Raw genomic sequence first — 12,794 nt, forward strand, 5'->3', positions numbered from 1 at the left:
TTCTGATGGGGCTGCTCTACGGAACCCTCGAGGCAAGGTGCGCCGGGTCTCACACAGCTCCTATTTAATCCTCATGACCAGCCCAAGAAAGGCAGTACGAGCCCCACGTGCAGATGGGGACACAGGGGCCAGCAAGGACCAGCAAAGGAGGAGGACATGCCAGGGTGTCAGAGCCAGGGAGCTTCTCTGGGGGCAACACTCCATTTGGCTACCATCAGAAACAAGTCCTCATGTGAGAAACCAGAAGGACTTGACCCATCCTGCCCAACTTTCTCCTGGGCCCGAGCCTGCATATACTCGCACCAGAACACATCTGCCCTGAGCTCCCTGACTGGCGTCCCCAGCCTCTGCCCACGGCAGTTGCCAGAATAAGTACTAATATGGCTACTATCGATTAAGCAGCAATGGTGGGCCAACAGTGGTCCTGAAGATATGGGAGGGGGGTATTACGTAGGTATCTATCTATCTAGTCTCATATTTTTTTTTTAAGTTTATCTATTTATTTTGAGAGAGAGAAAGACCACAGGAGGAGCAAAGAGAGAGGGAGATAGAATCCCAAGCAGGCTCCACGCTGCCAGCACAGAGTCCAACGCGGGGCTCGAACTCATGAACCACGAGATCATGACCTGAGCTGAAACCAAGAGTCTGTCGCTTAACCGACTGAGCCACCCAGGTGCCCCCCCAACCTCATATTTTAAGTAAATCTAATACATACATAATCTCATGCATACACATAAAGCTCATTTCATCACTACAGAGTGGTTATGTACCAACAAATTTTCAGAACATTTTATATTTAGGTAAAATCTCATTTATGTATGTATATAAGCTCATTTATATCTTCCATATATTTATGTAAATCTTATATATGTAAAACATCACATATATGTAAATCACATTAAATCATTTGTGACTATCTGCCAGCTGTTCTAAAAATTATATATAATGATATTTGCATATAATTTCATTTATATAAATCTTATATATATAAAATCTTGCTTATATGTAAGAATCTCATTTAACCATTAGTGACTATATGTTATCAAGTACTTTAAATACTATGTATATAATTTCATTTATACATATACAAATCTCGTTATGCAAATCTGATATAATCATTAAAAAGGATATATGCCAACAACTGTTTTAAATATTATATATACAATCCAATTTTGTCATTTATATATTTTAATACATCTTATATATATAAAATCTCATATATAATACAAATATGTGTGTGTAAATGTCATTTAATCATTAAAAAAAAAAAAATCCCTGTGAGGCAGACACAGGTGTGATCCCCAAAGACAGAGCAAGGTCAAACACCTGTGCATGTGACACCAGGTCTTGGCAGAGCTCCTGGCACCCCCCACTCAGACCTGCTCTCCCAAAGCCCAGAGCTCTACCTGCCTCAGTTAGGGGCAATTCCAGCTTTCAGCTGCTCATGTCCCCAGTCCCAGGTTCGCCCTTGACTCCTCTCTCTCCCTGACTCCACAACCAGATCTTGGTCTGCCTTCAAAACAAGCTCGGGACCTCACTCCTTCTCAGCACCTCAAACGCCCCACCTCTGATTCAAGCCTTCATCACAGGCAGATGGACAATTGCAAGTCTCCTTCCGGCTTCCTTGCCCTCACCCCACTTTTGCCTATCGTCATAGGGCGAATCTGTTACATCACAAGTCGGTCCAGGCCACTCCCTTCCAGATCCTCCTGGGGCTCCCATCCTCACTTACGGGGTAAGTTGAGTCTTTACCACGACCCACAAGGCCCTACAGCATGTGCCTCCCACACTCAGCAACATGTTGAACTCACCACTTACAAGATCCTGAGTAGTTTCTAGGGGCAACACATCTAACATTTATTAAGAAGGGTTTTATAAGAATTTCTTTGGAAATTCCACCCACCATGGCACGCACACACCTGGAAAGTAAATGAGGAGGCCTCCCTTTTTGTCTGAAATCAAAGGGGAATGGGGCTTCAGAATGGGGTGCTTTTATATGCACCCCCTAAAACTTAGGGGATGCAGTGGATTGACATCCGACACATGTCTGTGAAATTCTGTGACAAGAGACCTAGGCTGACCAGCTACTCCACCAGTGAGGCAGTCGCTGATGTTCAGGAGTTAGCATCTGCTTGCATAGAAAGTGCCTGAGGTTTCCACGAGCCACATGTGACCCAGGCGTGGCAAAGAGCTGCCTTGGGGATTGTCTTGCCCTCAAGGGGCCAAAAGACTTCATCTGGGAACCGGCTGTAGAACTAGATTCCTGGGGGGCTGGAGAGAGACTGAAGGCTGATCATATAGGGTTCATTCGGCAATTTTAAGAGACTGGCCACCATCAACTGAAGGAGGTTGTCCAGAAACCCATACAAGTTCCCTGAGAGAGTGAGTCAGGTATAAATACCTGTGAGGCCCACGGAACAAAAACCCCATCAGGCAACAGCACAGTTTGGTCCCTGTCACCTCTTCCCTGCTCTCCCCTAACACAACCAGTAAAGGCAGTGAGGCTCAGCTAAAGTGAAGCCTTAACCTTGAACAACATCGACAACCTTGATTCTTAAACGGAACATGGCCACTTTGTAATCAGCTATTTTTTTAATTCAAGAATAGTTGACATATGATATTTGATTAGTTTCGGGTGTATAACATAATGATTCAACAATTCGGTACATTACACAATTCTCACCACAATAAGTGTAGTAACTGTCACCACACAAAGTTATCACAATACTATTGATCACATTCCCTATGCTGTTCTTCTCATTCCTGTGAATTATCTCTTTTGTAACTGGAACTTTGTACCTCTTACTCTCCTTCCCCTATTTTGCCTATCCCTCCCGCCCCCGTAATTATTGAATTGAGACCGTGTTTGTGACTTTAGGGAACTGTGATTTACCAGAAAGGCCCCGCAGCCTGTTTGTGTTTTCATCTAGGATCAGGGGTATCCCACGAACCAGACTTAGAGGGGACGTGGGGAAAAGAAAGAAAGTTGCTTTGGGGGGTTACACTCCATTCCTGCTTATTCACTACACCGGTGAGTCGTTTAATTGACCACATGTGAGTCCCGGCCCCTCTCTGTTCTTTGTTTCCTCAGCTATTTGGTGAAAGGGTTTTTGAGCAGGAAGGTCCCATCAGAGTTCGGCTGTGAGAGGAAGCCAATGGCACAAGGTTTGTCTTATGGACATCACACTCGGGACATCGAAAGGCCTCGTCCAGGCTGCTGGAAAGACCAGAGGAAGTTAGAAGACAAGGGCTTTCCAGGCGTGATCTTGACCACTCAGGATGGAGTCAGGACCTTGCAGAAAGGGCAAAGAGGCACATAGAGCAACAACAAAGACAATGATGAGGACACCAAAAACAACGGAAAGAAAAAGGGCAGGATGGCCAGCTGAGGGAAGATCCTGGGCTCCAGCCAAGGCTGGCTGGCCCACGTGGACCGACAGATGGCCCGAGGGAAAAAGAGCGATCGGTGGTACACCATCTTCTCCACTCTGAGGGCACTCACAATCGGACGGGAAGACGTCCTCTCCATTACTGCATCGTGGAGAGTTTGAGGATCGTGGCAAGATGACCCACTTTTCCAACGTTTCTAGACCCCAAGCTCCTGTGTGACAGGGACTGAGTAATCCCTGCCTTCCGGCACCAGTGTGGCACCCGAGACAGAGCAGGAGGCTCAACACTGCTGCTGGACAGACGGGCAGTTAGACCTTGACCTTGGGCGAATCCCTTTCCCAGGATCCCCTGTTGGCCAAGATCCCTGGAAAAACTCCTTCTTCCTCTCCCGCAGCCCCTGGGATGTCGCTGGGGCCAGGCCTTGGAGGCCTGGCACCCCCCCCCCGCCCCCAGCGTGCATCTCATAAGAGCCACGTGGTGATGATCGAAGCAACAAGATCACGCGCATGGAAGGATTTTACATAATTCCACGGTGACAAAAATTGTCGCCAGCCACATATGGCGGCTAGGGTTGTGCAAGATCAAGCTCTATGGGGGTCGTCTTTGGTGAGGAGGCAGCCCTGTGCAAGTAACCTTCCACGCATACCAGGGAAGGGATGAATGCTCCTATCAACCCCCCATGAAAGATAATCCCTCCCCCACCCCCATTCTACAGTCCTCTAGTGTCAAGCTATTGCTGCCCAGTAGCTACCAGCCTGGATCATTGAAGCCTCAAGCCGGGAACCCAGACACAACCTCGAAGTATCAGGGGTTTCAACCCCCTGGGAGCCCAGAAACTTCCCTGTTCAGAAACCACAGGTTTGTGAGTTTCATGCACACAAGCAAATGCTGACGAAGTTTCAACCTTTTTATTCAAAGCAGCTTCTCACAATGTATAAATACTGCATATTAGCACACATGAAAAATACAACTTCTAAGGCACCCAGAAATGTGTTCATACACGTTACAGGACCATTCACAAAGAGAGTGTACAATTTGCTCTAGACAGTCAGCATTTGATAAGTCAGAAGATTATTATCCCTCAGGACTGCACCCAGTCTCGGGAAATATTTACAACGCAGTGAGAAAGGGTCAGCTGTACCTGCTTTATAATTCTATGAAGTACTCATACTTACAAATATTCAGAACTAGTTAAAGACTCTCCCATGACAACCTGGCAAAATAAAACAAGTAGCCTAATTTGCAAAGGTCTCCTTGGATTTTGGTGTGTGTGCTACACCCATGATCAAATCCAAACACTCTTAGGGTGGGCTGGATAAGTTTTTGGTAGCCTGCTTCATTATCAGAAGTTTGGTAATAAGCCTTACCACTAGAATGTCCCTTCGTCAGTGTCGATCATTTCTCAACTAGTTAATGGATCGGTGATTTCATCATGAATGAGAAATGGGGCATCCCTTGGTGTGAGAATTGAGGGAAATTCTTCTCATGCCAAACAGGACATTGGAATGGGTCAATGAAGAACAAAAGGAGGTGGAAATTTAGCAACTGTGGGATGTTGCACAGTGTAGACACATTTTTTAAAACTCACACTGGAGGCTCCTATTCAGATGGAACAGTCTACACTGGTCAGGTCATCTGGAAGAATGCCAGACCTCCACCTTCCATGATATGGATAAAGGCTGGGACTGCACAGCAGAAACACCCACCTGAGATAGCAAGTTTCAATCTGAGAAACTCATCTTCCAGAGCCTTCTCAAGGTGATAAATCCCTCTGCACGGCCAGCCAGGCTGGCGGAAGCGAGCAGCTTCTCTGTGCCATAAAGCACGCACACCTCTGTCTGGATGTGCCCACAGTCTATGAAACTCGGGTTTTGTTGGAATAATGGAATTCTTTGGTCCTTGGTTTTATGAAAGGCAATATTTTCACAATCCTGTCAATGTGGACATCAGCAAAATGACTTCCAGCTGGGACTCATGGCACAGGGACAAATTTAATACCAGATGGAACGTTCTACACCCTCCAGACTTCCCGGAGCCCCCTGAACGAGCTCCAGCGTCAGGCCAGGTGCTGGGCCAATGAGGCATGGTTAACCCAGGGAGACACCAGAGCTGAGGCTTAAGATCAGACGTCAGTTCTTCTGACTGCCTCACACACTGCAAACACTGGAAGCAAATCTCCACCCTGATGGTAGACTGTGTGAACGCTCACTAGAGCTGAACACAGTAACTTGACTTCAGCCATACAACAGCTCTGGTCTCGAGTCACCTGTAAAGCCTTCGTAAGGAGAATCAGTTGGTAGCTACGGAAGTGCAGCCAACTGAAAGGAATCGTAAGTTTTTGCAAAAATTTAAGTCCAAATTCCAGACGGACTTAGGTCTCGGACACAGCGGATGCACCACCGATGAGCTCCGTGACTTCGACTCCATTAAAACGGCCCCTGGTGAAAGGACTCAGCTGATGTGATGTTCTTCATCTAGTTTGCCTTTGCCCTGCTAAACTCAGGTTTAGTATGGCTTAACACGCACAGTTCATCGATAAGACACTCAGGGCACATGGGAATGCTGATTACGTAACTGAAATTGACTTCAGATTGTCTACACAGTAAGACTCACATGTAAACTTTGTTAACACCTCTCAAGGAGTGCTGACCTCAGCCAGGCTGGATGGTTCCAGGTCAACCACAAGGGACCCGGGGTCAACCGCCAAGGTCAAGAGCAGGAAATGCCATTTGTTCAGAACAAATGATAGACCAGCAAGCCCTCCCTGTGACCATGTCTAAACCACGTGAATAGTACGAAGGTGGCTCCGGAAAACCTGTCCTCGGTCCATTCGTATGGTGAAAGATAAATCACCAAGGTGCCTATCTGGCCCCTGCTGCCATCAGCTCAACCAAACTCTTCGGATTAGCCATGACTTACAGACTGCACTGAGTCCATCAACATGGCTTACGTTGCTTGGAAGAAACAACCCGTATTACCCTTATTTTTATTTTTATTTTTTTTGCAACAAGCTTAAGGCTCTGTTCACAGACTCCATCAACTGCCACACAGTGAGACTTTATGGGGAGGTCCTAAACTACATATGTAGTTGCAAAGGTTGGCAAATTTACTGATCCTAATGGTAAGGCTTATCCACAAATTCAATACATTTTCAAATGATGCTTCAAACTCAACTACTTTGAGAAAAAGAAGATTAAACCTGCTCTCTGACAACACGAGAGCAGTAGATTCTAATGAGAAAACGAAATGAAACCATTGGCAACAAACCAGTATGCTATTTTTTGAAAGAACAAGTGATATTAATGGAAAAGATTGCCTAAAACGCATATCCTAACTTATCACAGAAATATAAAAGTTTATATTCTGAAAATAGATACTGTATTAAAGTCTGTAAGCATTTCAACCAAAATTTGCAGAAATAACTGAGCAACACTTATCTACAACAAAAATATACATGCAAGACAACCCCCAAATGGTTTCCCTTAAATATCTACAAAGGCAAAGTGTAGATTTTTAAAGATTATACAAAACCATTTACAGAGAATAAAATAAAATACTTAAGAAATCTCATTTAGAGTCTTAAATACTGTGTATATTAGTGAGAGTGTCTAAACTAATATGTACAACAGATCTAAGTGTCTGAATCCAGAAACACAGAAGAGAAGCGATTCTGCATTTTAAATATTCACTTAGGAAGATTTGAAGACGTTTCTCTTTGTTTCTCTTAAAAAATTGTTTTCCACAGAAACTAGATTGGAAAACTGCATGAATGTGACTCAATTTCAAATTAAAAAAAGTTTACAAAATTTTCTAAACCAACAATTAATGGGAAACGCCATTCAGCATTCAGTCAAGGCTATTTTTAAACGTGGATATGTGGAGCTACAGTTGTACTGATCAGGGTCCATTTTGATGACTACTTTCCCATCCTCATACCGAACTTCATACGGAAAAAAAACCTATTGTCATGCTTCAGAGAGAACACTTCCTAGTTTAGTCTACAGTGAACAAGAATAACATTTTAAATCAATTCTCTGCTGCCTTCTCAAAGCTACCCAATTTCATTCTTAGAGGGTAGTTCTTGACAGTTTTTGCCCACAGACATTACTTGAATGCAGGAAGGGGAATGTTGGGCACAAGGGCACTAGAGTGTGGTTTCTGAATGGTGGGGAGCTCTGACCAACTTGGCAAAGTTCTGCACAAAGTCCTCTTGGAACCGGAACTAAGTCTGGCAGTTCCACCACAAGACGCTGGGTGCTGACCACCAGGGGTTGGAGCAGAGAAGGGAGGGGAGTTCTAACGCATGGCTGACAGGATGGCAAAGAGTGGGTTGCCTAGAAGGTTCCTTGACTGAAGAAGTACTCTCAACTAACTTCCCACCCGTATCTGTTCTTCCAACCCCAAAGGTCATTCTGGGTTAGGTCTGCCAAGACCAGGCACAATTCCTCAGAGACCTGCCCTGGCTCTGGAAAGGGACAGACAGGGTGGTGTGGAGGTAAAACAGGGTTCAGAGAGGGGAGAAAGGGTGCTATGGGTGGAGAGAGGGCTCTGTGACCGAAGATAAGAAGTGAGAGCCCGAGCCCCGCCCCCCCCCCCCCCCCCCCCCCCCCCCCCGCTCCATCTCGAGAAAGCTGTTAGGATAAACCCTGACACATCCACAGCTCTGGCATTTTCCATCCCAGGTCAAATTGCTAAAAGTTACCTCGATTTCATCTTCATAGTATCAAAACAACCATCCAGAAAGTGGAGAATTCAGCCATGCGGTCTACCCCACAGCAAACAGATTTAACCTACTTCTGCCCAATTGGTAGAACATCCTCCTCGAATAGACTGTATAGAAACAACCAAAACACAGACCGTCTTTTAAGACACCTCCTGTGGTACCCAGAACCGACAAACTGACGGCCAGGAAATCTACCTGAGTAACGGTTTCATATTCTTTCCTTATCATCAGAGATCTTTCAAACGTTCAGAAGTTTGGATCTGTGATATGTCCAAAGCTACAGGATTTCATGTTCTTTCAGCAGAGAAGAGAGGTGGACATTGATCCAAAGGAACTTCCAAACATCCTCTGCCAACCCTAACAAGCATCCAGACACTGTTTCTATAGACAGAAACCCATCTGCCCCCAGAAAGTACACAGAAAGCACGGGGCTCTTTCTTCAGAGGATTTAGCAGTGGTGAAGAGATTATCCGCACAACACGCGGGAACGATGTCTGTCCAGGGGCTTGGGGAAAGCATACATTTGGTTTCCCAGAGGAAGAGACAGACCCAAGTGGAGATGGGACAGCAGGCATCTGGGCAAAAGCGGCTGTTTCCCTAGAGTAATCCCTTATGGCCTAGGTCTGTGGTTCCTGCAGGATCCCACGGGGACCAAGCAGAGACAGGAGAAGAAGGGAGGGGAAGGCAAGAGGCTTCCTCTTCCCTGACCCTCCTGAGGTCATGGGCAACTCAAAAGGAGAGAGGCTGTCTATAGAGGGAACCATGGCCATTGTAAGGATCGTGTCCAGATGAACTCCACACGCACCATCTACAAGACCATGTCTCTAGCCATAGTGTAGACGCTCAACGTGTTCTTAAAACACAAAGCTCGGGGCCGTGAATCCCCTCCCATTGTATCTGCTCACCTTTAAAAGAGAAAGGGCCAGAAGGAGACAGGAAACTGTAGCAGGCCCTCCCTGTTTTCAACCTGCCTCCCCTTCCTCCACGGTGCCCGACACTCACGGTTCCACTCACTGTGTCCAACGAGGGCTGAGACAGGCGGGTGATCACAGAGGGAAAGAAAAGATGAGGCAAGCCGGGGGGCCTCTGAGAATACCCAGGGGTCGTCACGGACATGGAAAAATCCCACCATTCTGAGAATCTAACTGACCCACAGAAGGTTTAAGTCTCGCGCAGAACACCCTCCTATCCCGCTCCAAACTCAAGGTCTTAACCACTTCTCTGTAGCTGATCCATGGACTTTGGGCCGATGGTCTAAATTCAGATGCTGGGGTCCCCATGCAGCCCAGGGACCCTGGGACAGGAGACCTCATCCCTGGTTATTTCTCCCTGATGTAAGTAAATGATTCAGACCCACCGACAGCTCAACAGAGTGGGAGCTGCTCCCCACCTCCCTGGACGGCCAGAACCAGACACTGCCATCCACACGGAAGAAATGGACTCTGAAGTCTAAGCCCCATCGTTTGCCCCAAAGAAAAAAGACTCCCTCTAGACAACATGCAATCCCTAGGCAGGGCCGATCAGCTCTTCGGGACGTCACAAATTAGGGACTGGGTCTGTCTCAGTACCATTCAGGCTGGAGGCCCCTTTATCTCCTTCAAGGCAGCAGAGTGAAGAAAAAAACTCTCCCATAATTTCTCCCAACAACAAGTATGCAATTATTACAGCTGAGAACCATTTTACGTGACGAGGATCTGCAAAGCTATTCCTTCTACCCACAGGGATCCTTTCACTTACATCTCTCTGAATTTTAATTCTGCGTGGTTCATTGCTAGAATGCACCAAACGGCATGAACCTCGTATGGGATTTGGTCCAGGGCAGTATGAAAATAATATCTGTGTCCACAACAGATATCATAATACATAAACAAAAATAAATAAATTAAATAAGGTTGATTAAAGAAAAACAATTTTTCCTAGTAGTTCATGTTTTTGTAAAACTAGCTTTACATATAATACACATAAATTATCAGAATTTCCACTTACATTGTTTTAAAAATATATATTTAACAAAACATTCCTAAACGTACAACATCTGGGTTTGCAAATCGCTCAACTGGGTTTTAAGACCAAGCCCTAAAAGTCACACAGATTTGCATCAGAGAGAACAGTGAGGCTGGCTCTACACAACTGTTTTCGCTCATCGGTCTGGAAATTCCCTAAGATGGACCGTCCCCTGTCACCGGATCTGCACTTAACCGGAGAGAGCCATACAGCCAAGTCTCCAAAGCAGAGGCACTGTGTAGACGCAGCCTGAGTCAGAAGGAAGGGGGAGACCGGTCTTCCCCTTCCTGGACCAGGGTGGTGCGTTTCGGCGAGTGGGGACCGACTGGCAGAGGCCTGGGAAGATATAGCCCTCGATAGCTCTCTAGCCAGTGGAAGGACGGGTGGGGGGAGGGCCTGGGGGAGGCCAAGTATGCTGAGTTTCCCATCTGTTATACAAAATCAAACCAATGCAGAACAACCAAAGGACAGGAGGAAATGGACACGAGAGAGACACCTTGACGGACCCCTCAGCCAGCACACTCTGTGCTCCGATCTCCGAGGCACGGCGCAAAGCTGGAAGTCAGGTGCCCTCGAGCGTGGGGGCGAGTGGCCGGGGGCTCCTCAGACTTCGTAAATTTTGTCCTGCAGGTAGCTGAACAGGGAATCCAGGCCCTTGGAAGAACTCCAGAGCTGCTTGAGCATGAGGCATTCTTTCTCGTTCACGTCTTCGAGCACAGATTTCAGGAAGCTCCGAACGAGGCATTTCGACTCCTCCAACACCTGAAGGGAAACGCATGAGCCTCGTTAGCCGGCCCCGGGAACTCTGCTCCAGGAGAACGTACTTGGCCTATGAAGCACCAGCTAACCTTCCGATGCCCAAAGCCAGAAGAGACTGCCTCCTGTAGTCCGGAACTTCCCAGGCCTGTGACCCCAGCGATGCCAGGGATGGATTCCAGGCATGCCAAGATGTTGAGCCCTAGGCCCCTGGGATGGCCGGGGGTGGGGGGACCCGTGTTACCCCCGACCGCAAGAGCTTTGTCCTTTCCCCGAGGGTCTGACACAAACTCAGTATCATTCTGTACAGGCAGCATGAAAAAGATTGGGAGACACCCGACTTCACCTCCCCATGCTTCTCTGTCACCTGTGAAACAGCAACAATGACACCTGACTTAAGGATGGCTGGAACCACAGAGTAAGATAACGAACGGACACGGACGGCTGTCAAAGTATCCATCGGCCCGATATCAGTGGCGATCGTGGCAATAATCAATAACAATTTGCAGCAATTGCAGCGAAGGATGAGAACAGCGATGACAGATAGTAATAATGCCACAGTACTACAGTAGCAACAATAATGGTAGTTAATGTTAGTAATGTGGTGGTGAGAAGGGGAATGGTGGTGACGATGCCGTGGTGTTAGGACAGTGATGTCCGAGGACAGCAACGAGAGCAGTGACGTTGGTACGAGTGGTAATAATGGTAATGATCCTCATCAGAGTGATGAGTGACAACGACCCGACAACGACAACGACCAGATCAGAGTAATAACAACAAGGCCACCACAATCACTACTGACCAACAGGCTGCATGAGAAGTACTCTCCCTGCTTTCTCTCATTTCTTCCTCACGATAACTCCATGAACAGGTAGTATTTTTGTCACCACATGACGGATAAAGGAAGTCCAGGTGCCCGGGGCTGCGTGACAGACGTGGCCTGCAGTCACCTGGCTGACCCGGACGGACCGCTGCCTCGCTTGGGCACAGCCGCCGTGGGGCCGTCAGGCCCCAGGCATCCTTGCACCGGCCGCGACCATCCTGTGCTGATGTCAAGGTTTCGCCTCATGCTCTCCCAAGGTGCTTTCAAATAGAAAAGGCAAGACGGGAGCTCCCTTGCTCAAGCCGGCCGGCAGGGAGCTGGGGTCTTCCTCCTCGGCCTGGGCTGGAGGCCGCCTCCTGCCTCACAGGTGTTCCCTTGCAGAACACTGTCTCCCAGGCCGTAGGGCAGATTCCTTTCTCAGGCAGCTCACCCCAAAGCTCCTGATTTCAGGACTATTGACAGGAGACATTTCCTTGCAGTATTTCTTCAACAGCTTGTTCCCCTGAGTACGTCCACTGCCCAAAGGCCAGACTTCTTGCGGAGGTTGGGGCGGGACGGGCGAGGGGGGACCTTGAGGCCTTTGTCCTACCTTCCTTTTCAGCTTCAGTGTCCCTCCAACACCCCGTGTACCTGCATAGACTGCTATGAGCCGCTGCCTAAACCCCGCAGGAGTTTTTGGACTCCTGTGACCTCACTCACACCACTTCCTCTGCTGAGAATTTCTACACGCGTCTCCGGGTAGCTGATCCTAGAGGTCATCGGCTTTTTTCTGCCCGGGAATTCCCGAGACATGGGATTGTCTGTGCTCAAGTCAGGAAGGGTCCCCGGCAAAGTGGGATGAGCTGGTCACCGCAGTTATCAGGAAAATTAAAAGAGAATCCACAGAAAGAGGTCAGCAGAAGGTGTGGCCCATACTAAGTGTTCACCAACGATGCGGGCCCAGGGCCACTCCGTCATCCTCACTGGCTTCCAGGGAGCAGAGCTTACACACAGTAGGTGCCCGATCGAGGCCGATGAGGCATATCGTGAAGCAGCATGGCAGCTGGGGGCAAGGGGCGACGGGCAGACGGAGACAAGGAAGGGGTGCTCACGGGTCTG

The 12,794-nt window shown here is 47.7% G+C and overlaps 1 protein-coding gene across 1 annotated transcript in view; it reads right to left on the minus strand.

Moving 5' to 3' along the window:
- Positions 1-1,268: 1,268 nt before the first annotated feature.
- Positions 1,269-12,794, minus strand: part of CDYL2 (chromodomain Y like 2) — a 171,856-nt gene continuing 160,330 nt past the window's right edge. Inside the window, exon 7 of the mRNA XM_060650084.3 lies at positions 1,269-10,879. Within this exon, the coding sequence (XP_060506067.1) occupies positions 10,721-10,879 (159 nt within the window). The 3' untranslated portion in view covers positions 1,269-10,720. The remainder of the gene's footprint in view (positions 10,880-12,794) is intronic.

This window comes from Panthera onca, chromosome E2 (assembly GCF_046562875.1).
Source record: "Panthera onca isolate mPanOnc1 chromosome E2, mPanOnc1 haplotype 2, whole genome shotgun sequence".
In the NCBI taxonomy this organism is placed as follows: domain Eukaryota; kingdom Metazoa; phylum Chordata; class Mammalia; order Carnivora; family Felidae; genus Panthera; species Panthera onca.